The 24675-nt window shown below is 54.1% G+C and overlaps 4 protein-coding genes across 16 annotated transcripts in view; 3 read left to right on the top strand and 1 right to left on the bottom strand.

Moving 5' to 3' along the window:
- The window catches only part of Cic (capicua transcriptional repressor), a 28052-nt gene extending 23187 nt beyond the window's left edge, over positions 1-4865 (top strand). For 3 of the 5 annotated variants that reach the window (XM_013068589.3, XM_013068590.3, XM_004873030.4), the window contains 10 exons: positions 34-221; positions 1060-1181; positions 1273-1439; positions 1540-1836; positions 1928-2253; positions 2530-2783; positions 2883-3037; positions 3116-3247; positions 3651-3782; positions 3869-4865. In XM_013068589.3, coding sequence (XP_012924043.1) covers positions 34-221; positions 1060-1181; positions 1273-1439; positions 1540-1836; positions 1928-2253; positions 2530-2783; positions 2883-3037; positions 3116-3247; positions 3651-3782; positions 3869-4236 — 2141 coding nt within the window. In that variant the 3' untranslated portion in view covers positions 4237-4865. The remainder of the gene's footprint in view (positions 1-33; positions 222-1059; positions 1182-1272; positions 1440-1539; positions 1837-1927; positions 2254-2529; positions 2784-2882; positions 3038-3115; positions 3248-3650; positions 3783-3868) is intronic. The other 2 variants (XM_013068591.3, XM_087200761.1) reach the window with 1 other exon arrangement.
- Positions 4866-5760: 895 nt separating this feature from the next.
- On the bottom strand, positions 5761-8644 carry Pafah1b3 (platelet activating factor acetylhydrolase 1b catalytic subunit 3). Of its 3 annotated transcripts, none has more exons than XM_004873025.3 (6): positions 8483-8644; positions 8252-8345; positions 7947-8036; positions 6925-7041; positions 6724-6846; positions 5761-6084 (listed from the first exon to the last, which is right to left on the bottom strand). In XM_004873025.3, exons 2-6 carry the CDS (start codon positions 8327-8329, stop codon positions 5797-5799), a joined length of 696 nt encoding a protein of 231 aa, XP_004873082.1. In that variant the 5' UTR covers positions 8330-8345; positions 8483-8644; the 3' UTR covers positions 5761-5796. The 3 variants fall into 3 exon arrangements, with proteins under 3 accessions (XP_004873082.1, XP_004873083.1, XP_021106627.1); XM_004873026.3 differs by having other exon boundaries at positions 8504-8642; XM_021250968.2 differs by lacking the exon at positions 8483-8644 and having other exon boundaries at positions 8252-8442.
- An 8-nt stretch (positions 8645-8652) lies between these two features.
- On the top strand, positions 8653-13104 carry Prr19 (proline rich 19). Of its 3 annotated transcripts, none has more exons than XM_021250965.2 (5): positions 8653-8788; positions 9809-9942; positions 10251-10387; positions 11847-12471; positions 12558-13104. In XM_021250965.2, exons 4-5 carry the CDS (start codon positions 11853-11855, stop codon positions 13019-13021), a joined length of 1083 nt encoding a protein of 360 aa, XP_021106624.1. In that variant the 5' UTR covers positions 8653-8788; positions 9809-9942; positions 10251-10387; positions 11847-11852; the 3' UTR covers positions 13022-13104. The 3 variants fall into 3 exon arrangements, with proteins under 3 accessions (XP_021106624.1, XP_087056891.1, XP_012924096.1); XM_087200765.1 differs by having other exon boundaries at positions 10251-11090; XM_013068642.3 differs by lacking the exons at positions 9809-9942; positions 10251-10387 and having other exon boundaries at positions 8665-8788.
- A 2176-nt stretch (positions 13105-15280) lies between these two features.
- Positions 15281-24599, top strand: Tmem145 (transmembrane protein 145). Of its 5 annotated transcripts, none has more exons than XM_021250960.2 (15): positions 15281-15469; positions 16252-16326; positions 16447-16524; positions 16609-16695; positions 16780-16881; positions 16980-17064; positions 17162-17233; positions 17340-17408; positions 17792-17872; positions 17956-18034; positions 18169-18262; positions 18943-18960; positions 19043-19115; positions 23097-23303; positions 23801-24599. In XM_021250960.2, the coding sequence occupies exons 1-15, from the start codon at positions 15350-15352 to the stop codon at positions 24529-24531; spliced, it is 1971 nt and encodes a 656-aa protein (XP_021106619.1). In that variant the 5' UTR covers positions 15281-15349; the 3' UTR covers positions 24532-24599. The 5 variants fall into 5 exon arrangements, with proteins under 5 accessions (XP_021106619.1, XP_004873075.2, XP_021106618.1 ...); XM_004873018.4 differs by adding an exon at positions 20549-20669 and having other exon boundaries at positions 18943-19115; XM_021250959.2 differs by lacking the exons at positions 18943-18960; positions 19043-19115 and adding an exon at positions 20549-20669.
- The last annotated feature ends 76 nt before the right edge of the window (positions 24600-24675 follow it).

Raw genomic sequence — 24675 nt, 5'->3', positions numbered from 1 at the left:
AATTTTTTCTTTTCTTTCCTCTGCAACTTCCAGCCCAGTCAGTTTCTCCCGTGCAGGCCCCACCCCCAGGTGGCTCAGCCCAGCTGCTACCTGGGAAGGTACTAGTACCCCTGGCTGCCCCTAGCATGTCAGTACGGAGTGGAGGGGCTGGCCAGCCACTGCCCCTGGTCAGTCCACCATTCTCAGTACCTGTGCAGAATGGTGCCCAGCCACCCAGCAAGGTAAGGGTGTATTTATTAGCTTTGGCTCCACTTTTCCCTTTCTTCTGCTACATGTTGTTTCCTGTCTTCCACTGTTTCTGTGTCTGTTTTTCCTTCAGTCACTTTTTTTTGTTGTTGTTACCGGGGATCAAACTCTGGTCCTTGTGTTTTCGAGTCAAGTAGCGGAACCACTGAGCTAAATCCCCGGCCCTTTCTCTGGTTTTTTGAGGCAGGGTCTCACTATGTAGTTCAGGCTGGTCCTAAACTCACTATGTAACCCAGGCTGGCCTTGAACTCACAGCAATCCTCCTGCCTCAGCCTCCCAAGTGCTGGGATGGGATTACAGGTGGGCACCACCACGCCTGGCTCCTTTAGTCACTTGCTTCTCTTCCTGGAGTTCTTTTTTGGCATCTTTCATGACAGCTATGCACCTTGCGGTTTGTTTTGTTTTTGTTTTTTGGTTTTGGGGGTTTTTTTGGTACCGGAGATTGAGCTCGGGTCCTTGCACTTGCAAGGCAGGCAGCGAAACCACTGAGCTAAATCCCCGGCCCAACCTTGCCATATTTTAAGTCCCCAGTGTCTACACCTTGCTCTTTTTCTGTGTCCTCTTGTCATCTTTTGTCATGTCTTAATCCCAAATTCTGAGTCCCCTGCTTTTGTATAGTACCCCTCCTAGGTCTCAGTCCTTTTTTTTTTTTTTCCTCCTATTTTTTGTGGGTTTTTTTGGTACCGGGGATCGAACTCTGGTCCTTAGGCTTGCGTAGCAGGCAGCGAAACCACTGAGCTAAATCCCTGGCCCCTCAGTCCTTTTACTTTAGGGTCACAGCTCACCCCGTCCTGTGGGTGTTTCTACCCACAGATCATCCAGCTGACTCCTGTGCCTGTGAGCACACCCAGCGGCCTGGTGCCGCCCTTGAGCCCAGCCACCCTCCCTGGACCCACCTCACAGCCTCAGAAGGTCCTGTTGCCCTCCTCCACCAGGTGAGCACAGTTGAGCACTCCTGAGTTGAAGGGCAGGGTAGGACAGGGTGGGCCAGCTCACTTCACTCTTCCTCTTTCCTCTGTGTGGCAGAATCACCTACGTGCAGTCGGCAGGTGGGCACACACTGCCTCTGGGCACCAGCCCTGCATCCAGCCAGGCTGGAACAGTTACCTCCTATGGGCCCACAAGCTCTGTAGCTCTAGGCTTCACTTCACTGGGGCCCAGTGGACCGGCATTCGTGCAGCCCCTGCTCTCAGGTGAGGAGCAGCTTGGCAGGGAGCATTGAGGGCTCAGAGTGAGGCTGAGACAGGCCAGGGCCTAACTCAGTCTCCTGCCTCTTTTTTTCCTGTCTCTCAGCTGGCCAGGCCCCACTGCTGGCTCCTGGCCAGGTGGGCGTGTCACCTGTGCCCAGCCCCCAGCTGCCTCCTGTCTGCACAGCCTCAGGAGGTCCGGTCATAACAGCGTTTTACCCAGGAAGCCCGGCACCCACCTCCTCAGCACCCCTGGCCCAGCCATCCCAGGCCCCCCCAAGCCTGGTGTATACTGTGGCCACTAGTACCACCCCACCTGCTGCTGCCACCATTCTGCCCAAGGGCCCACTGGTCACTGCCACTGCCACCCCAGCCCCCACTAGCCCTTTCCCTAGTGCCACAGGTGGGTGTCAGAGCAACCAGGGAAGGGTGAGTTGGGGATGGGGGGGGATGGTCTCCAGGCCTGACTCAGCAAATGTTCTTCTCTCCACCAGCGGGTTCCATGACCTACAGCTTAGTGGCCCCCAAGGCCCAGCGTCCCAGCCCAAAGGCCCCCCAAAAAGTGAAGGCAGCCATTGCCAGCATTCCTGTAGGCTCCTTTGAGGCAAGTGCCACTGGGCGGCCTGGCCCTGTTTGCCGGCAGCCTCTGGAGCCTGGTCCAGCCCGAGAGCCATCAGCCACAGAGTCTGAGCTTGAGGGGCAGCCTACATCACCGGCCCCTCCACCACCCCCAGAGACCTGGCCTCCCACAGCCCGGAGCAGTCCCCCCCTGCCCCTGCCTGCTGAGGAACGGACTGGTACCAAGGGCCCTGACACCATGGTGAGTGTCTGGAGGTCCTGGGGCTCCCCCTGGTGCCCAGCTGTCTGCTGCCCACTGTCCTTGCTTTTCTGTCTTGCTCTTCCTTCCTTGCCTGCATGTGTATCCTGTCTGTCTATTGTATGCCTTCCACCTGGTGTTCCACTTCTGGCCTTCCTGAAGCCATGGGACTGAGTTTTCTCTAAGGGTTTGTGTTTTGAATTGTCCAGAATTCAAGTTTCTGGCTGTTGCCCCAGTGGGTCAGCCTAGAGCTTTTCTCCCTGCTTGTCCTTACCACAGGCCAGCAAATTCCCCAGCTCATCCTCAGACTGGCGTGTCCCTGGGATGGGCCTGGAGAGCCGTGGGGAGCCTCCCACTCCTCCCAGTCCGGCCCCAGCTCCAGCTGCAGCCCTGGGTGGTAGCAGTAGCAGCAGCGAGGGCAGCAGTGGGAGGGCGGCTGGGGACACACCTGAGCGAAAGGAGGCTGCTAGTACTGGCAAGAAGGTGAAGGTGCGGCCCCCACCCCTGAAGAAGACCTTTGACTCTGTGGACAAGTGAGCAGGGGCTGGGGACCTTGGCAAAGGGTGTGGGGCAGGTGGGAGAGCCGGCAGCTGCAGGCTGAGGCAGAGGAGCAAACCCTGCCGGCCCTCCAGCAGGGTCCTGTCGGAGGTAGACTTTGAAGAACGCTTTGCTGAGCTGCCCGAGTTTCGGCCAGAGGAAGTGCTGCCATCACCCACCCTGCAGTCTCTGGCCACCTCACCTCGGGCCATCCTGGGCTCTTACCGCAAAAAGAGGAAGAACTCCACGGGTAGGCGAGTGCTGGCTCCTGGGTGGGTGGGGGAGCAGACTGGGGCTACCTCTACTGAGCCTGCTTCTGTTTGGCCAGACTTGGACTCAGCACCAGAGGACCCTACCTCACCCAAGCGCAAGATGAGGAGACGATCTAGCTGCAGCTCAGAGCCCAACACCCCCAAGAGTGCCAAATGCGAGGGGGACATCTTCACCTTTGACCGAACAGGTGCAGGCACTGTAGGGACTCCAGCACCTGCAACAGGAGGGGTTTTGGGAGGGCAGTGTGGGAACAATGAAGTAGGTATTGCAAAGAAGAACAAGTCAAGGCTGAGTTCTGGAGTCTGTCAGGTAGCTGAGTTGGCATGTGATATTGCCAGTCCCCTCTCTGATTCCGCCGTGAAATAGAATTGAGAGGACTTGATTGGGTACTCGGATGGTGGCAGGGAAGCTTGGGCTGCTGTTGTAGTGGTTTTTTTTTTTTCTTTCTTGAGACAGGCTCTTGCTCTGTAAATCAGGCTGGCCTCAAACTCCTGGCAATCCTCCTATGTCACCTTCTCAAGTGCTGGGATTATAGGCCTGCACCATGCCCGTGCTTTTGTAGTCTTGACCCTGCTCTCTTTGCCCTGCAGGTACAGAGGCTGAGGATGTGCTAGGAGAGCTGGAATATGAGAAGGTGCCATACTCCTCACTTCGGCGCACCCTGGACCAGCGTCGGGCCCTGGTCATGCAGCTCTTCCAGGACCATGGCTTCTTCCCATCAGGTGAGTGTGTCTTAGACTCTTGGAGGTCACTTGGATGGGACTTGCTTAGTATCTCATCCTGCCCTCTCCACAATTTCTGTCCCCAGCCCAGGCTACAGCAGCCTTCCAGGCCCGCTATGCAGACATCTTCCCGTCTAAGGTTTGTCTGCAACTGAAGATCCGAGAGGTGCGCCAGAAGATCATGCAGGCAGCCACTCCCACGGAGCAGCCCCCTGGAGCTGAGGCCCCCCTCCCTGGACCGCCCCCAGCTGGCACTGCTGCTACCCCTGCTTCCACGCCTAGCCCTGCTGGAGGCCCCGACCCCACCTTACCTGGCTCGGACTCTGGCACAGTCCAGGCTGCCCCACCACTGCCTCCACCCCCAGAGCCGGGACCTGGACAGCCTGGCTGGGAGGGGCCCCCCCAGCCTTCCTCTCCACTCTCAGGCCCTTCCACAGCTGCCACAAGCAGGTGAGGGGCCCTTTTGAGAAGATCCCAGGACCCACAGTACTTCCCCTCAGGACATGGACAGTATGTAGGTGGCAGGAAGGGGGGGGGCAGGGGGATGGTTACCTCCTCCCCAGTAAAGCCATTTCGTCCTTTCCAGTTTGGTGCGGAATGAGGCCTGCTCCTCTTGTATATAGTCCCTCCCCGCAGTTCCCTCCCTGTGCTGGGGGGCAGCTGAGGAGAAGCAGGGGCACAGTCCCTCTACTGAGCCCCTGTTCATAACCGGGAGTGTGACCTTCAGAGCTTTTCACTTGTACTTTATGCAAAATGGCTCATGTGAGGGCTGCAAGCTGGAAGGTAGTGTGGGCCTTGGGCCACAGGGAGGTGCCTGTGGAGTAGGGGGAGTTCATGTACCCCGTTTTTCCCCAGAGGGGCTGGACTCAGGTTAGTTTGGGGGTGGGGCTCCTGCACTTTTGCCACAGGCATGGGGAGGGTTCTCTCCCTATCCCTCTGCCCTCGCAACTTGGGTTGTACTTTCTAAGAAGGTAATTCCCCCTGCCCTTGCCCCCATCCCCAGAACAAAACATGTTGATCATGTGCAATATTTCTTACTGTGCCGAGAAGCAGCAATGACCGCGATTAAAGCTGTTTAACACATCTGTGTGGCTGCTTGCTCTGAAGTGGGAGGGGTGTTAGTTGTACCAGTCCTATCTCCAGATCAGATGGCTGTAGAGCAGTGCACTCCTCAGAGTAGAGGAGTGATTGCAGTACCACCTCAACAGCAAAGGGACCTTGGGGGCCAAAATCCCTGCCTTTATGGATGGGGTGGTCTTTATTGCAGAAGCCCAGGGCTCAAAGAACTCCAAAGCCCATGCTGCTCCTAGCCATTCAACTTGTTTGCACTGGGGTAAGACCTGAGGCAACCTGGTGGTTTGAGAAAGGAAGCTCACTTATATCTGTACTGGAATCAGTTTTACTCAACAGGCTCCAAGAGGTCCTAGCCCAGAGGCAGCATTTAAAAGGCTAATCCACCCAGAATACTAGGCCATCCTGAGTGACCCCTACGGCCCCCATGTGGCCTGGGTCAGCACTTCAACCTCTGGGGGTTTCACCCCTCCCACTCAGCCTCTGGCTGTAGTGCCCTCCTGAGACAACGGTACCCAGTGCAGAGAGGGACCACTAATGGGGTTGGGAGAGTCTAGAAGCCTCCACAGGAAGTGGCATCTAAATTAAGGCGAGAGCATCAGAAGTTCAGCCAGGATAACATGCAGACTGGAGGAACAGCTCAGTGTTTTGAGTGTTCCCAGAATTCCTGCTTGACCTTGATCCTAACAAGATAATGCTGGCAAACTGGTTTTACCCAGTGTGTTTCTTGATTGGTATCATCTACCTAAAGCATACTATTGTGATGGAAATCCAAGAATCAAAGTGCCTTGATGGACTAGTGATGCCTGTTGGGAAGGAATAGAAGCACCCTGTAGGGTCCTATATCACGATGAGGATCTAGTGGTGGTACCCAGACAGGCTTGGCCATAAAGCAGGAAACAAAAACTGAGGAAAGTGAATTTAATGTGGGAGGGCAAGATGTTTAGGGTGTGGGCTCTGCCAGAGGAACACTCTGGCCCTGGTCTTGGGCCAGGAGACGCAGAAGCAGGGAGTGCAGGGCCCGACAGACAGGTGTGTAGCCTAGGCGAGTCAGATGAAGATAATCATACATGTCATGATGGCTTATGGTGCCATCGGAGTGCACAAAGCCAGGGTCAGCATCTAGGAAGTGGGCCCGTGGGTGGCCTGCCAGTGCTGCCCGTATGAGCTCGTTCACCAGTCGGTTCTTCTCCCGAAGTGGGTTTGGGTGCTGGCCCCTTGGAAGCAGGCCCTGAGGAGCAACATGAAGAGTCCTAAGGAGATGTCCTACCAGCATCTGGCTATTCTGTTCTCTGCCAAACTGTCTATCCCTCATCATAAAGCTCTCAGCTGCAAAATACACTAGGTATGGAAAAGTGGGGAAGGCAGAAGGGTAGCTCCTGATAGCATGTTCCAGTGTCCAACCAGGAAGAACTGAGTGCCAGCCAGCCTCTTTCCAAGTATCACTCAGAAAAATGTGGCTACCGTCGCAGTGCCCCATTCAAAGGAGGAAGTGTCCCAGCCTAAACACACTCCATGAATGCCTGACAACTTCTGCCTACTTGAGGTTTATTGGGGGAGGGGTTACCTCCAGAATCTCAGGCAAAAGGAGCTAACTGGCCCCTGAACACATCCTCAATCACAGCTACTCTTTTTTTTTTTTTTGGTACCGGGAATCGAACTCGAAATCTTCCTTGTGCTTGCCAGGCAGGTGGCAACACCACTGAGCTAAATCCCTGGCCCATATTCTTACGGTATAGTAAGCTACCACATGAGATTTTGCTTGAAAGCCATTTCACTGTGCCAAGTTGTCGAGAATTGTCAGCTGGGCTACATCTAGGAGGTCCCAGACCACTGCCATTCTTCCCTTCCCACCCTCCCAGCCTCTCACCAGCACCACGACCCGGGCCTGGGGCTGCCGCTGGTTCACCAGTTCCACAATGGCCTTGATGCCACCAGTCACCTGCTCCGCTGTGTGCCCGTGGTTGTTGGTGCCCACCCAGACCACCACAATCTGTGGAAAGAGGGGCACAAAGCAGCAGTGAGGTGGCAGGCAAAAGGTGCTTTAACTCTCCATGCAAGTCCCACTCACCTTGGGCCGGATGTGTTCTAGCTCCCCATTCTCCAGCCGCCACAGTACATGCTGTGTGCTGTCACCACCAATGCCAAAGTTAAGTGCGTGCAAAGGAGAGAAGAGCTCTCGCCAAATCTGTGGGCAAGAAGTGGAGTGGGCACAGGGGTATCCTCAGCATGGACCACCACCTTCTGTCCAGGCTTTAATCAAATGCCATTATGGAAGCAGTCTGATTAAATCTCACCTTGAACAAACCCCAATAACATGTAACTTTTGGGGGGGGGGTACCTGGGATAGAACTCAGGACCTTGCACCTTGGAGGCAGGCAGCAGCACCACTGAGCCTGAGCTAAATCCCTAGCCCCCATTTAACTTTTTTTTTTCAGTACCAGGGATCTGAACTTGGGTCCTTGCGCTTGTGAGGCAGGCGGCAGAACCACTGAGCTAAATCCCCAGCCCTCCCATGTAAGTTTTTTTTGTTGTTGTTGTTGTTTGTATCGGGGATCAAACTCAGGTCCTTGAGCTTGTGCAGCAGGCAGTGAAACCACTGAGCTAAATCCCTGGGCCCCCATGTAAGTTTTTAATGGTAACCTATTACAGTCTCACTAACTAGAAGCAAGACTCGTTTTATGGAAATCACTGTTTGAACTGTGCATACAGCCAATAGCATTACAGTTGAATTTTATTTTGAGAAAAACCTTTATGGTTGAACCTTGCTTAGTGGAAGGATTATGATTGAGCCCCTTTTGTGGAGTACCATTACAGTTGACCTTTACTTTGTACAAACCCTACAGGGCTGTGCTCTACTTTAAGCAAACAATAAAGAGCCTCACCCTAGGCAATCTTCTTGTAAGAAAGCTTCATTTTAAGTGACAAACTCTGGGAGCAAATTTTCTTCTCAGCAGAATGTTACGGAGATTCTCGGTGCCCAGCTGCCACAGGACATTTCAAGTACCCCATACTTAGTGTGCCCTGGGTTCTGGGCCACAAGTATCACTCAAGAGAATAGCCCTGGGGGAAGCAGAAGGGGATGGGTCTCACCTCGCACTGGTGCATTAATTGGACCAAGGAGTCCCCGATGAAGACTACTTCGGGCTCCTTGTCTTTGCTGTCCGCCACGAACCGATGGTGCTGCGGGGACGCACGAAGAGTGTGTGTGTGCGTCAGTCAATGGCACGCACGCTGCGTGGCCCCTACTGTCCTGCCTTCTCAGGCAGCACGACCCCAATCGCCCTCAGCTTGCCAGCAGCCAGGCTGTGAAAATCGAGGATCTCTGGAGCCAGGCCCCGCCCCCCCGTTTCCCCCTCTGTAGCCGACCTCAGAGTACTGCGGTCGGGATCGCCTACCAGGGACATCCATCGCCCGTCGCCCTGCACGTCCTGCACCGGTGTGGGCTTGCTGGCTGGATTCTCCTCTTTGCTCATCTCGGCGCCGCAGTTCCTGAGGAACAGCTAGTCAGGTCAGCCCGTGAATGCTCCCGGAGGCTCCGCCACGCCCACTCCTACCCCTCCGGACAACAATGGACCGTCCCGACGCGCCCACTCTCGGGAAGGTTGAAGGCCGATCCGGGGCGCCACCTCCTCTCCTGGGGCGGAAACCTTCGTTTAGAAGGAAGGAGGGATTATTGAGAATCCTCTCTTCCCCCAAGGCGGCCGCGCAGTGGGCTCATCCGGAGCTTCCCGCCCAGGCCGCACACTCTCCGGTCGCTGCGGATAGCGCACCCCGGCACGGGAGGCGGGGCAGGCGAAACCATCCAGCGCGCGTGGCGGGGGGAGGAGGGACAAACCACCTTGTGGCGTCACGGGGTGGACCCATCTACCTGAAAAGCCGAGAGTGGGCAGGGAAAACCTAGCGCCGTTCTTTGGAAGAAGAAACCATTTGCGGTAGGGAGACAAAAGTGCAGAAGGGACTATCGTGGGAGGATGTGCCCCGTACATGAGGTGGTGGCGGGTGAAGGAAGCTAGTGGGGCGAGTTCATTCTTGGATCCCTGGAGGGGTGGTTCCTAAGCACCTGGTCAGGAAGGGACTCTCCCATTTTTTATTGACATGGGGGACTGAAAAGGAAGATGGCAAATCATAAAATTTAGAGACCTGGTTTTAAGGAGATATTCTAAGGTGGCGCCAATGTGTTAGGAAACCTACCTGTTCTTGGACTTCCTCTACTCAAAACACCATCTTTTTTGTTGTTACTGTTGCGGTACTGGGGAATGAACCCAAGGCTTTCTCACTGAGTGACATCCCCAACCCTTTTTATTTTTTATTTGAGACAGTGTCTCGCTAAGTTGCTAAATTGTTTAGGCTGGGCTCAAACTTGTGATCCTCCTGCCTCAGCCTCCCAGAGTGATGAAATTAAGGACCTATCCCACCATGCCTAGCTCAGGGTCTTTTTCTTTTTTTAATGGCGTGAAACGTAAACTACATATTTGTCCATTCAAAACACCACAGGGCCTGCATAGAAAGTAGAAAAGGTTGAAGAAAGAGAAAGGAAACTGGAGATGTCTCTAGGGCCCAGGTCTAGGTAGCCTGGCACCCCTCCCGCAGATCATCTTGCAGTTCTGTGGCCTCTGCTCCCCTCTCTAAACCCAGGGGCCAACCAACAACTTCAGTGGGGTGTGTCTAGCTTCTGAAACCCACACTAACAGCCGAGGCCACCTAAGGTAGCACCTCTTCTCCTCTGGCTCCAAATTAATCTCAGACTTAAGTGTACTCTCAGATCTCTCTGTTCTGAGGGACCAGGTGGGGGTCTCATTTGCCTCTAAAAGTCCTGGTCATTTTCTTGTAACTCCACCTCCAGGTCGGACCTTCCTGTGTACTCATTCCTTCTGGATAGATTGGTCCTGAGGCATAGAGATGAGTCTTATTTATTGTATTTATGTTCTGTGTCTTCCCTGGAACTGCCCCAGGCACATAGTGGCTGCTCGACAAGTACAATATTTGCCAAATGAATATTACATGAATGAGTCGAATCCTGGCCTTATCCATATGTTGTGGGAGACAGATCCCGACAGAGCAGAGAGGCGTCAAAGTTGTGATTAAGGTACAGGGAATCTCTTGGGAAGGAGAAATGGACTTTGAGGGCCAGGGTGTTCTAGTAGTCTCTGAGTGGGATTTGAGAGATAATGAAGCAGAAAGAAAAGACACACTGGTTATATTATTGCCATAGGGAATACCTTGGCATGGCTTTTGCGAGGGTGTGTGTCTTATTGGGGATCAAACCTATGGGTGCTCTGCCATTGAGCTACATTCCCAGACTACCCCCTCTTTTAAAAAATTTTTGACACAGGATCTCTCTAAGTTTCTCAGCTTGAACTTTTTTTTTTTTTGGTACCGGGGATTGAACTCAAGACCTTGCACTTTCGAGGCAGGCGCCAGGACCACAGCTAAATCCCAGGCCCTCAGCTTGAACTTTTGATCTTCTTGCCTCAGCCTCGCAGTGTGCGGTGAATACAGGCTTGCACCACCACAATCGGTTTATAACTTGGGTAAGTGTAGACAGGTAAATTGGAGAGACAGAGGTGTAGTTTCTGAAGCAACGCTTAAGTGAGAAAAAGGCCTCTAACCATTCACTCATTCATCAGGCAGTGTTTCAAGACAGTTATACTGGTTCATTTCATCCTTCTAGTAACCACATGAGGGATGGACTATTACTAACCCCATTTTACAGATCAGGAAATGGAAGCCTTGAAGTTACAAACTTTTCCATGGTCACACAGCTCAAATATGTCAGTTTGGGCTTTGAATCTAGGTACTCTAGCTCCAGAGCCTAGCTCTGAATCAGGACACTAAAGTAACAATGATTCTCCAAGGATGAATTTCACCCTTGGAGACAAGGTAGGTCGGCATGGACCTTAGCTTTACACCTAGCCACATCTGACCTCTAGTCAGTGAGCCAATAGTTGTTTAAACCAATCAGCATTCAGGAAAGAGGCGGGCCTAGGAGTCCTCAGAGCCAATTGGTGGACGAGTGGAGCCAAGGTCGTGAGGCTAGGAGGGACAGCTATAACTGGCACTGGGAAGGCCTCGCGCCTCTGTTCAGAACGTGCAAGTCAAAGGGCGTGGCAAGGGCACGCGCGTGCGTATAGCGCGCATGCGTGTGGCGTGCCTGACTTCAGGGAGAGTGCTGGAGCAGCTTCGAGGCGAGTGTCGTCACGGAAAAGTGGCCATTGCTTTCCACACCCGCGTGGAGTAAGTGTGTGGGTGAGGTTCGTTCGTTGGGACTGAAGAGGGTTAGGTACCCTCCCCCCACCAACTGTACCTCACTCCCTTCATTCAGCCCTGCTGCCTTCCTCAACTGCCCCAGCCTGCCTCCTGCTCTGGGTCTCTCCTCATGACCAGTCCCTTGTCCCCAGTAACTCCTCTGTCTTCATTTCTGTCCTCCCAAGGTTTTCTCAGGGTCTCCAGGTTCTCTTGTTGTCTTTCTCTACCATTTCTCTTCACTTTCTGTACCTTCCTGTACTTTTTCTACTCCTGAATTTCTACTCTGTCTAAAATCCCATTCTGGTCCCCTACGTCACTCAAATCTCATGATCCATTTGCCACCCTCCATCTTTTAACTATTTGCCCTTGTCCCTATTTCTAGTTCTCTGGTTCAATCCCCAGTATCACAAGCAATTAAATAAATAATACATACATAAATAAATGAGGTTTTTTTGGGGGGGCTACCAGGGATTGAACTGTGGTCCTTGTGCTTGCGCAGCAGTCGGCAAAACCACTGAGCTAAATCCCTGGCCCCTAAATAAATATTTTTAAAATTTGTGTTTCCACCTCACCTCAACCATCTCTTCTCATTTTGCTACTTACCTGACTTACCTATATCTGATGACCACTGTCCTTTTTTCTTTTTTTGGTACCGGGGATTGAACTGGGGTCCTTGTGCTTGCACAGCAGGCATTGAAACCACGGAGCTAAATCCCCGGCCCCAGCTGTCCTTTTTTCTTCCAGGAGACCATGGACCCCAGGGGACCAAACCGTCAGTCTTTCCAGCAGCCTGAGAAACCTGGCCGTGTGCGTCGTCGGAAGACCAGGCGGGAGCGGAATGAAGCCCTGGTGGGCAGCCGCCGGCCATTGGCCCATCATGATCCTCCTATGTCCAGTCAGGATCCACCTGTTGCCCTCCGGGATCCTGTGGTCCCTGCTGCATCCAAGCTCGTGGTCATAACCCAGGGCCGGCTGAGCCGGGAGCACTGGGGTCTTTTCAACCATGAGGTGAAATCCCTGAATGTGGCCCGGCTGCTTGACAGAGGGTCCCTGGAGCCAAGAACCCCCCCCCTCCCCACTAAGCCTTCCTCCAGCCCAGCCAGGATTCAAGAGCCAGCCTCCCAGTCAAGGGGCAAGGAGAACCAAGTGCCTGGAGGCTCAGGCCCAGGCCCACCTAATTTTCCAGAACTCCCTGGTTTGGGGCAACTTCTGGAGGAGCTACAGTGCCAGTTGATTTTGCCACAGGCCTTCCCCAGGAGGAACCTGGTGCAGGAGGCCAGAGATGCCATCGTGGGAACCTTACATGCCCTCCATGGCTGTGTGCCTGATCTTGCCCTGGTGCTCCAAGGCTGCCAGTCACCTTTGCCAGGTGAGCCTGCCTCCTGCCCTCCGCTTCCCCCTTTCCTTTCTCTGCTCTAGCCCACCTATCCCCCATGCTTTTTTCCTGTGTGCCAGGGACCAAACCTGAGGTTCCTGAGAGACAAACAATGACGCCTTCCTGGATCAACAAGCCTGAACAAGCCGCAAGGGAAGGGAGGCAGAGGAGGCCCCAGCGGACAAAGGACATCTTTACCATGCCTCATATGTCCAGCACTCCCACTGCACACAGGATGAGCCTGGAGCCACGAAGAGGTCCCTGGCCACCTTCCTTGCCCTTGTCTTCACCTTCTGGGACAGCCTGGGGCCCCCCAACAGCCTTTGACCTACTAAAAAGCATCTGGCTTGTAGGCACACCACCTCCTCCCCATCACTGGTGTGTAGGCCCACCTCAGCCCCTGCCTCAGCCATCACCTTTGTTGCCCCGAACTTCTGACCTGGACTGGAGCCCCACCTCCCCTGCCCCACTTCCCAGTCTCTCCTGGGTAGTAGCTCAGAGCAGTCCAGAAGCCTGGTCCTTTCCACCCATGAGACTGTACTGAGGGGGCTGTGGCTAGGCCTGGGGCAGGGTATCCTCATACCCAGTCATCTCAATAAAGTACCTTCTTGGTCCTGTTGGTTTTTAGTGAGTGGCAGACCCTGGAGAGTAACTTTCATTAGCTCTGAGTTCTAGGAGCAAGATGGAGGAGAAGCCACTGTTACATTTTACCTTCCTGGGGCCCGAGGGGCCAACAGGATATTGAAACTTGTGGTCTCAGTCTTAACACATATCCCACTTTGGCCAACTAGGTGCCTGACTCTGAGCTCTAGCCATACAGGGGCCCAGAATAAGTGAGCCTGGGGCCCTCATAAGACACCCATTCTGGTGGGGGGAAATCCCACCTCCAGAGGTTGCATGTGGGAGAGAGCTGAAGGGGCTGGGAGCCTAAGGAACAAGATTCAGTTTCACAGAAGAGGTGACACAGGCCTTGTATTTTCTTTTTTATGCCCTATATTTTGGAAGATTGGTAGAAACTTGATAGTTGGTGGGAAAGAACATTTACAGCAAAGGGAAGAACATGTGCAAGGCTTGGAGAAGGGCAGAGGTAGAGGAGGTAAGGGGACATGACCATTTTTATTTAGCTCCTATCCTTAGATCATGCTGGAACTAGAGTCAGTCACATTTGCCCTGGCCTTGCGGAGCTTCTGGTCTGGGATCACAGGGAACAGGGTAAATTGCATGATCAGGGCCGTAGTGGCAGATCAGGGCTCAATCTGGCCCAAAGATTTTCTCCCCCTCAAAATATATTTTAAATGGTTTAATCAGTTACCTACTTTTTATATTTAAATACCTTTGTACACACTACATTCTCCATTTTTCATTCATCCTTCATTTGTTTTTTTTGGTACTGGAGATTGAACTCGGGTCCTTGTGCTTGTGAAGCAGGCAGTGAAACCACTGAGCTAAATCCCCGGCACCTCATCCTTCATTTTTGTTACCAGATCAATTGCCTATTGTTAAAAATCAGAGGGCCAGGGATTTAGCTCAGTGGTTCCACCACCTGTCTTGCAAGCGCAAGGTCCTGAGTTTGATCCCCAGTACCCCCCCCAAAAATCAGAATTTTGCTTTAAAAAAATTACATTGGGTGGGGTTGAGACAGGGTCTCAAGATGTAGTTAAGGCTGGCCTTGAACTCACTATAAGGCATGGTGGTACACACCTGTAATCCCAGCACAGGGAAGCTGAGACAGGAGGATCGGTTGAGTCCAGGAGTTTGAGGCCAGTCTGGGCAACATAGTCCTTATTTCAAAATAAAGTCATTTAAAATAATAAAAATAAAGCCCAGCATTGTGTCACACTTATATAATAACAGCACTTAGAAGTCTGAGGCAGGAGGCAGGAGGAGCCTGGGCTACTTGTTGAGATCAGGGCCATCCTGGACTATGTAATGAGACTTTTTCAAAAACCATGATAAATATATTAAAATGCCATTTTGAACAGTTGCACATTTTCTCCAGTGGAAGGTGAGGGATGAAACTAGGAATGTTGATGGGAGTCTTATCAGGAAAATCAAGCTGAAGACTTTCCAGGGCTCCTGCTTCCCCACTGAGAAACCACAAGGTTGATTCAAACACAGAGTGGACTGGACTAGGAGATCACTGGGCTGAATGAATTGGTCACGAGGGTTGTGGTGGGGAAATGCCAATGGTGAGATCTGAACCCAAGCAGCTTGAGTCCATGCTCCTAGATATCTCACACCTCTCCTTCTCACAGCAACCCTGTTTCACACTCAGGTAAGAAGTGACAGGATAGGTCAGGCAGATGGGTATGGTGGTTGTGGCAGAAAGCTCCCCCACCGCCACCTCTGTGTTGTATGACCCAGAACTAGTGGCTTGTCCTCTGTGCCTCTGCAGGCGCCTCACAAGGGTGCATTGAATCTGTGACACTGGCAACCCAGGGGCAGACACAAGTGAGAGGGGTTGCTAAGGACAGAGAGATGGGTAATCAGAATGGTTTGGGGACTAAATTGTCAGAACAGAGCTCAGGTCTGGGGGTTGTGAATTGTCCCGGGGACAGCAGTCTAGAGAAGGCCTGGTTTGAAATAATGTGAGTTCAGTTGAGGGCACCGAGAACCGAAGGTATCCACAAGACTCCCGGAGGAAAGGACTGGAGCTGGGGCGGGGTGACAAAGGATGCGAAAGGTGCGTCTCCTCCCAAGTGGGGACAGTAGCGACCAGGTTGGGCCATCCGGGTGGAGAGGGCGGGGAACGCTGTGCCCAGCGGCCCCTTTAATCGGGGGCGCGCGCTGGCCGGCCCGCGCGCTCTCGCCTCCGTCGCCGGGCCGGAGTCGGAGCCGTTGCCGGAGCGGGGCGGGGGCCGGAGCCTGCGGAATGGAGCCCCCGTGCGCGCCCGCGCTGCGCCGCCTGCTGCCGCCGCTTCTGCTCCTGCTGCTGCCACTGCCCCCCCGCGCCCGGGCCAAGTACGTGCGGGGCAACCTCAGCTCCAAGGAGGTGAGCACGCCCGGCCCTCCCCAGCGGCCCACCGGGCCCAGGGGACTACAGGGGACAGGTGCCGCCCCGCCCCCTGTCACCCTCCTGGCGGACCTGGGAGCCACTGCCGAATGGGCCAGGGCGGGGGTGGGGGGGTGCCGGGCCAGGGTCGGGGCTCTGGGGGCTGTATTAGGGACGTGGAGGTCAGAGCTGGGCGAGGAGAGGGGCAGGTTGGGAGAGTGGGGCGGGAAGGAGGGGCGAGGCCGAGGTGGTGCTGAAGGGACAGCACTCTTCTTCGCTCCGCGGAGAGCCCGAGTTCAATACACTCTCGCTCAGGGCTGAGGGGGGCGGTTTGGAAGATTCCCCAGCTCAGGATGGTCTCTGGGACCGCCGCGGGTGGGGTGGGGTGGGGTGGGGTGGAGGTGTGTGTGTGTATAACTGGGTGAATTCGGGTGGGAAGGTGGCTGAGACCGAAGGTGGCCAAGATGGGCACCTGGCTCTCCAGGGCTTTTCTCTTGGTTCCTGGAAAATGGAGGCAGGCGTGTTTGAGAGGAGGGAAGGTTAACTGGGGGTGGAGATAGTGGTGGTAGCGTGCATCTCGGGGAAATAATCAGGATGGCAGGAGTCCTAGACCCACGGCAAGGGGACCTAGAAAGAATTTTGGAAGTGACTTGGTCTCCTTTGAGGTATTTGGGAAGCCAAAAGCCAAGTATCTGAGGGTAGGGAAGAAAGTTGAAGGACTCTGAAGTCCAAGAGGGTTCTCAAAGGACTTGGAAGAGGGTCTGACCGGGCCCCTTTGCCAGGACTGGGTGTTCCTGACAAGATTTTGTTTCCTCTCGGATTACGGCCGACTGGACTTCCGCTTCCGTTACCCTGAGGTGAGTCTCCCCCAACCACTGTCCAAGGTGAGGCTGGATACTTACTCCTTTGGCCTCTCAAGGCAAGGGCTACTCCAGCCCCCTACACTCCCTCAAACCCCCAAATCTCTGAGTCTGCAGGCCAAGTGCTGTCAGAACATCCTTCTCTATTTTGATGACCCATCACAGTGGCCAGCTGTGTACAAAGCAGGGGACAAGGTGAGGGTTGTGAAGAGGGTGTATGGGGAGGGGAACAGAAGGTCCTTGATGGCCAGGGAGTGATCCTGTCTCTGCTTTCCCTAGGACTGCCTGGCCAAGGAGTCAGTGATCAGGCCAGAGAACAACCAGGTCATCAACCTCACCACCCAGTATGCCTGGTCAGGCTGTCAGGTGCGGGGGAGCAGGCAGGCGCTGAAGGTCAAGGGCCTGGCAGCATGGAGGACAGACTTCAGCCTTCTCCTGGCTCTTCCCTAGGTGGTGTCAGAGGAGGGAACCCGTTACCTGAGCTGCTCCAGTGGTAGAAGCTTCCGCTCTGTGCGTGAAAGGTGGTGGTACATTGCACTCAGCAAGTGTGGGGTAAGTGGCTGGGGTGGCCCCCTGGTCCTTCTCCTCTGCCTTTCTGTGGACCCCCTTGCCTGCCTAGGGTGCTCCTTAGGCCTCCACACTCCCCACAGGGAGATGGGCTGCAGCTGGAATATGAGATGGTCCTCACCAATGGCAAGTCCTTCTGGACACGACACTTCTCAGCTGATGAGTTTGGTGAGCAGATACCTGGTGAGCTACTGCCAGTGTCTCAACTGGAGCTTGGTGAGGACACCCACTCAATGAACTACTTCTTCTTTCCACCAAATCTTAGGGATCCTGGAGACAGATGTGACCTTCCTCCTCATCTTCATCCTCATCTTCTTCCTCTCCTGTTACTTTGGATGTGAGTCCAGCATATAGTGGGGGGTATGAGGTATGTGGGTGCAAGCTTAGGAAATGTGCTGCCCTCCCTTCTGTCTGTGAACAGCCTTTTTATGATGCCTTCCTAGATTTGCTGAAAGGTCGTCAGTTGCTCCACACAACTTACAAAATGTTCATGGCTGCAGCAGGAGTGGAGGGTGAGGTTTAGAGTTACCCAGCTTTTGAGTTCTATGGGAGGAGAGACTTGGAACCCAGATGCCTAGGTCTGAGGGAGGAGGGCTGAGGCCTAGACCCCTGGGTCCTAGGGGATGAGTGGCTGGGGCCTGGACTCTTAGGCCTGAGGGAGGAGGACTGGGGGTCTAGACCCCTGAGCCTGAGGGAGGAGGCTGGGCCAGGACCCCTGGGTCTGAGGCAGAGGGACTAGGGGCAGTGGACTCCACAATCTAGCAAGTAGGAGCAGATAGTCTGGAGTCCTAATGGGGGCAAAGTAGGGTTCATTTCATCGGTGTCATAGTGCTAGAGGACAGTGATCCCCACAGCTAATTTCTGTCCTTTCCCTCTCTGCCCATTGTCCTTTCAGTCTTGAGCCTCCTGTTTTTCTGCATCTACTGGGGTCAATATGCCACTGATGGCATTGGCAACGAAAGCATGAAGATCCTGGGTGAGAATGGAGTGGGCTGTGGGAGGGCTGCGGGAGATCTGTACTCTCTCTGAGCCATCTCTGAACCCTTCTCTCCTCCCCAGCCAAGCTGCTCTTCTCCTCCAGCTTCCTCATCTTCCTGCTCATGCTCATCCTTCTGGGGAAGGGATTCACGGTGACACGGTGCCCGGGCAGGGAGTGCTCCTTGGGTGGCTGGGCTGGGGAGCTGGGCAGGGGTGGGTGGGTGTGGGGGGTGATCACCTCCTCCTCCCTGACGGCCCCCACCCCTGCTGTCTCCTCTCATGGGCTGCTGCCAGGGGCCGCATCAGCCACTCAGGCTCTGTGAAGTTGTCTGTGTACATGACCCTGTACACCCTCACCCACGTGGTGCTGCTCATCTATGAGGCCAAAGTGAGTCCCCCAGCCCCTGCCAGGCCTCTCCGTTCCCAGATTTTGGTGGCTTCCTTCTCCTTGACCTGCCTGCTGCTGCCCTTCTCCACCTAGCGTCCTCCTGGATTTCTCTCCTACTCTTGAGTTTCTGCCTTCCCGTCTGTCTCTGAGTAGCTTTTTTCCTCTTCCCTCCGCCTCTCACTGTCTGTAACATTTAAGCTCCCTGTTTTAAAAGTTCAGGTGTCACACACAGCTGGATTCCACTCTGGCTGTCCCACTTCTTAGCTGGCTGACTTTGAGTGATGACCCCCCAAACCTGTTTCCTCCCCTGAAAATCAGGAGGACCTTACCCACTCTAGGGACTCTTCTGAGGCTTTATATCACCTTATGGCTTTGGCCAAAGGCCTTCACTCTCAGCCTCACTTTCCTCCCCTGTGAAGTGGGAACTAGTAAGACTTGCCTTGTGGAGTTGATGCTAATGGAAAAGCTCACACATGGTAGGCATTTAGCCCCACATTGGGCACAAGATAGCTGATGTGGCCTGGTCCTAGCTTTCTTGTTCTACCTCTATATCTTTCTATCTCCATCCCCGACTCCCCTGATGCTTCTGTTCTGACCCAGTAACCCTGCTCCCTGGGTACCCAGTGGTGGGGCTGGGGCAGCAGGCCAGTGCTGTGATTAACCCTGTCCTGTGGGTCCAGTTCTTTGATCCAGGCCAGGTACTGTATACATATGAGTCTCTGGCCGGCTATGGGCTCATCGGGCTGCAGGTGGCAGCCTACGTGTGGTTCTGCTACGCAGTGCTCATCTCCCTGCGCCACTTCCCTGAGAAGCAGCCCTTCTACGTGCCCTTCTTTGCTGCCTACACCCTCTGGTGAGATGTGGTGGGCCCCCAACCTCTCTATGCCCCCAACTCAGACCCTTCTCCATAGGGAAGACAAGCTTTCAAGCTTTCAAGTCAGGTAGTTGTCACTCAGAATCTACCACTTCCCCACCTTAAAAAAATTATTCTCTCAAGGCAAAAAAAAAAAAGAGAGAATAAATAATTATTTTCAGAGCCAGGGCATGGTGGCACATGCATGTAATCGCAGTACTCTAGGAGACCGAGGCAAGAGGATCACAAGTTCAAGCCCAGCTTAGGCAATTTAGCAAGAAAGACTGTCTGTCTCAAAATAAAATAAAATAAAATAAATAAAAGGGGACTAGAGATGTAGCTCAGTGTGAAAATCCTGGGTTCAATTTCCAGTACTGCAAAAAAATTATTTTTTTGAGACAGGGTCTCACTATCTAGTCCAGACTGGCCTTGAACTCATTATGTAGCCCAGGTTACCCTTGAACTTGTGGTGATCCTCCTATCTCAGCCTCCTGACCTGGCAAAAAATTATTTTTAAACTGGGAACAGTGATTCATACTTGTAACCATAGCTACTTGGGAGGCTGAGGCAGGAGGATCATGAATTTCAGGGCAACATAGAAAGGCTACATAGCAACTCACTGTCTCAAAAACAAAACGAAACAAGAGCTGGGTATGGTAGTGCATGCCTGTAATCCCAGTACTCAGGAGGCTGAGGCAGGAGGATTGCCACAAGATAGAGGCCAGCCTGGGCTACATAGTGAGTTCAAGGCCAGCCTGAACTACAAAGCAATATCTTGTCTCAAAAAAACCAAACCAAACCAAACAAACAAAAACCCAAAACAGGTGATAATATAGGTCAGTGGTAGAGTGCTTGTGTAGCATGAATAAAGGCCCTGGCTTCCATCCCCACCCCTGGAAAAAAACTACTTTCACAGAGTACCTGTTAGGTTGCTTGTCCACAAAATAAGGCTGTCAGTAGTATCTCTGGCAAAGGGTTTTCTTGAGCATGCATAGGGAAATATATGGGGCTATAAAGCTTATAAATTCTGCCAACTCAGGTAAGTCCATTAACCTCTGCCTTGGTGTTGTCATCTGTTCTTGGGGATGAAAATTCTACCTCCATCATAGACTCACTGTGAGTTAAGTGAATATGTATGGCTTAAAAAGAGGGCTGGGATGCAATAATTCCTTAATTGTTATTTGTTAATTCTGTCATCAAATATCAATTGATTTTCTATGAGATGCCAGGATTTGGGGTATAGTAGAGCCCAGTTAAATTCAACTTAGTCCTTACTCCCTAGAATTTCCCAGTCCAGTGAGATTCCTGTCCCCTTTCAACCTCTGGCTTCAGTTTGGGACCTGTTTGGGGCCGTGTGCATGGCAAGGGAGGTGGGGGTGTGGAACGAGATGGAGCCAGAGGCAGTTTCTATCCACCCAATATCTCCTGTGCAGGTTTTTTGCGGTCCCTGTCATGGCCCTGATTGCCAATTTCGGGATCCCCAAGTGGGCCCGGGAGAAGATTGTCAATGGCATCCAGCTGGGGATTCATTTGTATGCCCATGGTGTGTTCCTGGTAAGGACAGGTGTCTGGTGGGGTGGGAAACTGAAGGGCAGAAGATGCACAGGGCTCCTATTCTTCAACTGCCTGAACATCCTTTTCTGAGCTCTTGACCCATCTCCCCTTAACCATTTACCCCTTAATCACTCGGAAGGTACTTACTGGACTTGCCTAGCATGTGAGACTGTAAGTTCAATCTCCAGTGTGTGTATGTAAAGGGGGACAAGATACATATAGCATACAGATAGGCTGCTAGACCACATTTTCTTTTTTTTTTTTTTTGGTACCGGGGATCGAACTTGGGACCTTGCGCTTATGAGGCAAGTGCCGGAACCACTGAGCTAAATGCCCGGTCCAACTTTTCTATTCTTCTATTCTTCTCTCCCACCTTATGTTCTGGCCTCTTCCCACAACCCCATCCTCTTTCTCTGCCTCCATCCCTATTTCCATTCCTGACTCTGTGTCCCCAGATTCTCACATTTCCCTCTGTAACCCCACTGCCCTCCTCAAGCCCTACCCCCGACTCTCCCATCATAGATCGTTGTTCAGGAAGAAGCTGTTGGGATGGAGCAGTCTGTGGCTCCTGGTGGCTTAGATCTGAAGTGTTGTCCAGACCTGGGTATCAGGAGGATCTCAGCATCAAATCTGTTCTTTACCTTGGTTCCCATCCTGTCTGACCTTCCTGGGGACAGTTCATTCATCCATGCATCCATCTGTGCATTCATCCACCCATCCATCCACTGTTCTCTGGGCTTCTGTCTTGAAATAGTGTGTTTCTTGCTAGGAATATTCATATGCATTTACCCCTGCTCTTTTTCAATTTTCAGAGCAGCCCCAGCACAGGATGGATAGCAGTGTACAAAGAGAGGGGAAGCTAAGGCCCAGAGAGGGCCAGTGACCTGCCAGGGCTCCATGGCCTTTGGTAGCAGGGCAGGCATGTTGAACTGCATCCTTCTCTGGTCTACCACTAGGTGCAACATAAGTGGGAGCCAGAAAGGGAAATAGGCATCACCGAGGGCCCCAGATCCTAACTCCAGGGAACCAGAATGTGCCCATTGCAGGGAAAGTAACCAGAAGTCCAAGGAAGGAGCCCAAGGCAGGTGCCACCCACCACCTCAGAGCCTGGCTATGGTACAGATTCAATCACCTTCCCTGGCCAGTACATCTTGAAAATCTGCAAGAAGTCGGAAAGGGATAGAAAGGGGAGAAACACTGAGAACCCACCAGGTGCCAGCCAGGCTCTGCACCAGTGGTTTTCATTTCTACCCTCTCATCTTTCCAAACAGTCATTGCAATCCCTTTTGGTGGCCAGTGAGGCTCAGGAGGTTTAGTCAACGTGCCCCAGATCCCATGCTCAGTGAGAGATGGAGCCAAGAGGTGTGATGCAGGCTCAACCCAAATGAAGTGCCCTTCAGCCAGCTTCCTTCCTAAAAATGCCAGCACAGGCTGTCATGGTGGCCCACACATGTAATCCCAGCACTCTGAGAGGCTGAGGCAAAAGGATCTTAAGTTCAAGCCCAGCCTGGGTGGTTTAGCAATTTAACAAGACCTTATCCCCAAATAAAAACTAAAAAATGTGCTGGGGATGTAGCTCAGTGCAAAGCCCTTAGGTTCAATGCCCAGTACACTATTGAAGGGGGTGGGAGAAGCCTAGTGCTGCTCAGTGCAAAATGTACTGGAGATTCAACAGGGAACAGGAGGGTCAAGTTCCTGCCTTCAGAGAGCTAACATTCTAGACTATTCACTGCTGTCTAATTGAACTTTCTGTGTTTATGAAAACATTCTATAATCTGTACCTCCCAGTATGGTGTCAAATAAGCACATGAATGTGGGTAGGGTAGTGTGGCTGAGAAACTAAAATTTTAGTTTAATTTTTATTAAATTTAAGCCACTTGTGGTAGTGGCTATCACAATGAACAGCATGTGATGAGGATCTTAACTAGTCTGTGATCAGGACTCTGATAGGCAGAGTAGTAAGAGGTGTGTTGATGGGAAAGGTCAGAACCCAGGGCACAGCCACAGCCCAGAGGAGGCACCTAATCCAGTTTGAGTGGCAGCAGGGAAGTGTAGGGGGAGCGATGTCAAGTGGAGGTAACACTTGGTGTGTGTGTCTGTGTGTGTGTGGTACTGGGGACTGAACCCAGGGGCCTTCCCACTGTGCTGCTCTCCAACCCCTCATTCCCAGCCCCTCTGAAAACATAGTTTGAGACAAGGTCTCACTAAGTTGCTAAATTGCTGAGGGTGGGCTCCAACTTGCAATCCTCCTGCCTCAGCTTCCTAGAGAGCTAGGAAATTACAGGCAAGCACCCTAACACTGCTAAACAGAGGGTACTCTTGAGGTGCTGGAATTTGTGGAAACAGCCAGGGAAAGGAGCCAGGTACTCAAGGAGAAGCTTCGGGGTGCGCCAGGCTTCTCCAACCTGTGCCTGACCCCTGCCCCAGATCATGACTCGCCCATCAGCGGCCAACAAGAACTTCCCGTACCACGTCCGCACGTCGCAGATCGCCTCTGCCGGTACTCCGGGACCCGGTGGCAGCCAATCGGCGGACAAGGCCTTCCCGCAGCACGTCTATGGGAACGTGACGTTCATCAGCGACTCGGTGCCCAACTTCACGGAGCTCTTCTCCATCCCCCCGCCCACCTCCTCCGTAAGCCCTGCGACCCCGGCGCCTGAGGAGCTGCTGGCGCCGCCCCTGGAGTACCTGACCCCGCTCCCGGCCCCGCCGCCGCCGCCGCCGCCCCCGGCGCCCGGCCGCCTCAGCCCTCCCCCTGCCTTCCGCACGCCCCGCGCCCCGACGCCACGCCGAGACCGTCCCCTGGCCCCCGCGCCCACCTTGCCGGACTGGGTCCTGGCGCTACTGCGCACGCCCCCGCCGACGCCACGCGCTGTGCCCCCGCCGCCCGCCTTCCGCGGTTCTCCCCCCGCTCCCCGGCCGCCGCCGGAGTTCGCCTGGCGCACCCCGACGCCGCCTCTTGAGTACCTGGCTCCGCTGCCCAGGCGTCCCCCGATCTGCCCCTGCCCTGACTGACACGTGTGACCATTCTTGGGGTGGTTGGGTCCTTGGGGGGAGGGGGACGGGCCTTCGGGGCCATATCCGCCCCCCCGAGGGTCCTGGACGCCCTCTGACCCTGACCCCCCTCCCAGGCCGGGAAGCAGGTGGAGGAGACAGCGGTAGCGGCGGCGGTGGCCCCGAGGGGCCGCGTGGTGACCACAGCCGAGCTGGGCGCAGCCTCTCCGCCCCCTCCCGCTCGGTTCCCCAAGGCGGCCGACCCGGGCTGGGATGGCCCGACGCCACCCTACCACCCGCTCGTGCCCTCGACGGCGGCGCTGCACACTGGCTTCACCGAATACTTCAGCATGCACACGACTGGGGGCCCCGCACCCCCAGTCTGAGCATCCCTGCCCGACCCAACCCATGGGTGCGCTCCGGGCCCCGGCTGGGCTCCGGACCCCCAGCCCTGTCCCGGCCCCAGGGCTCGGCCCTCCCAGGTCCTTCCGACCCTCCCCACTCACCCCCAGCGCCCAGGTGGGATGCGCTGCGTCCCGCCCCCACCCCTCTTGTGCCAAACGGTCCCGCGGGAGCCGCTCTCCCCGTCCCCTCCCTCAGCCCCTGCCCCGAGCGGCGCCGGATTCTGGGCTCCCGCTGTTCCGCGATCTTCGGCCCCCTGGCCCCCTCCGAGACTTCTGACCCCGCTGGACTTCGGACACCCATCACGCCCGCCGGGATCCTGACCGTGACTCTCCAGGACTGTGCGACCCCGAGCCACTGCTCCCGGGACGGATACTGTGAAGCTGGTCTCTCTGAAACCCTCCCTTGGATCTGTGACCGGACCCATGCTCTCCGCTCCTGTCTGCATTCTGGGGGCCTTCCATAGGGTCCCTGGCAGAAAGATTTTTCCCTTCTTGCCAAAATAAAGAGGATTCGTTGAGTTTTCATCTATAACATGGCTCTTTTTATTATTTATTTATTTATTTAATTTTTTTGGTATCGGGGATCGAACTCAGGACCTTGCATTTGC

This window comes from Heterocephalus glaber, unplaced genomic scaffold, assembly GCF_053883595.1.
Source record: "Heterocephalus glaber isolate CG9 unplaced genomic scaffold, H.glaber_assembly_v1.0 deba00001744, whole genome shotgun sequence".
NCBI classification, from domain to species: domain Eukaryota; kingdom Metazoa; phylum Chordata; class Mammalia; order Rodentia; family Bathyergidae; genus Heterocephalus; species Heterocephalus glaber.
This window is presented reverse-complemented; position numbering and strand designations above follow the sequence as displayed.

Excerpts from the sequence above, each read along its gene's own strand:
- Pafah1b3 (XM_004873025.3), bottom strand. The coding sequence starts at position 8,329 with ATGAGCAAAGAGGAGAATCCAGCCAGCAAGCCCACACCGGTGCAGGAC. Across the intron at positions 7,042-7,946 it reads AATTAATGCACCAGTGCGAG|ATTTGGCGAGAGCTCTTCTC; the intron begins GTGAGACCCATC and ends TCTTGCCCACAG. Across the intron at positions 6,085-6,723 it reads AGGCCCGGGTCGTGGTGCTG|GGCCTGCTTCCAAGGGGCCA; the intron begins GTGAGAGGCTGG and ends GTTGCTCCTCAG.
- Prr19 (XM_021250965.2), top strand. The coding sequence starts at position 11,853 with ATGGACCCCAGGGGACCAAACCGTCAGTCTTTCCAGCAGCCTGAGAAA. Across the intron at positions 12,472-12,557 it reads CTGCCAGTCACCTTTGCCAG|GGACCAAACCTGAGGTTCCT; the intron begins GTGAGCCTGCCT and ends CCTGTGTGCCAG.
- Tmem145 (XM_021250959.2), top strand. The coding sequence starts at position 15,350 with ATGGAGCCCCCGTGCGCGCCCGCGCTGCGCCGCCTGCTGCCGCCGCTT. Across the intron at positions 15,470-16,251 it reads GCAACCTCAGCTCCAAGGAG|GACTGGGTGTTCCTGACAAG; the intron begins GTGAGCACGCCC and ends CCCCTTTGCCAG. Across the intron at positions 23,304-23,800 it reads TCCCCCCGCCCACCTCCTCC|GCCGGGAAGCAGGTGGAGGA; the intron begins GTAAGCCCTGCG and ends CCCCCCTCCCAG.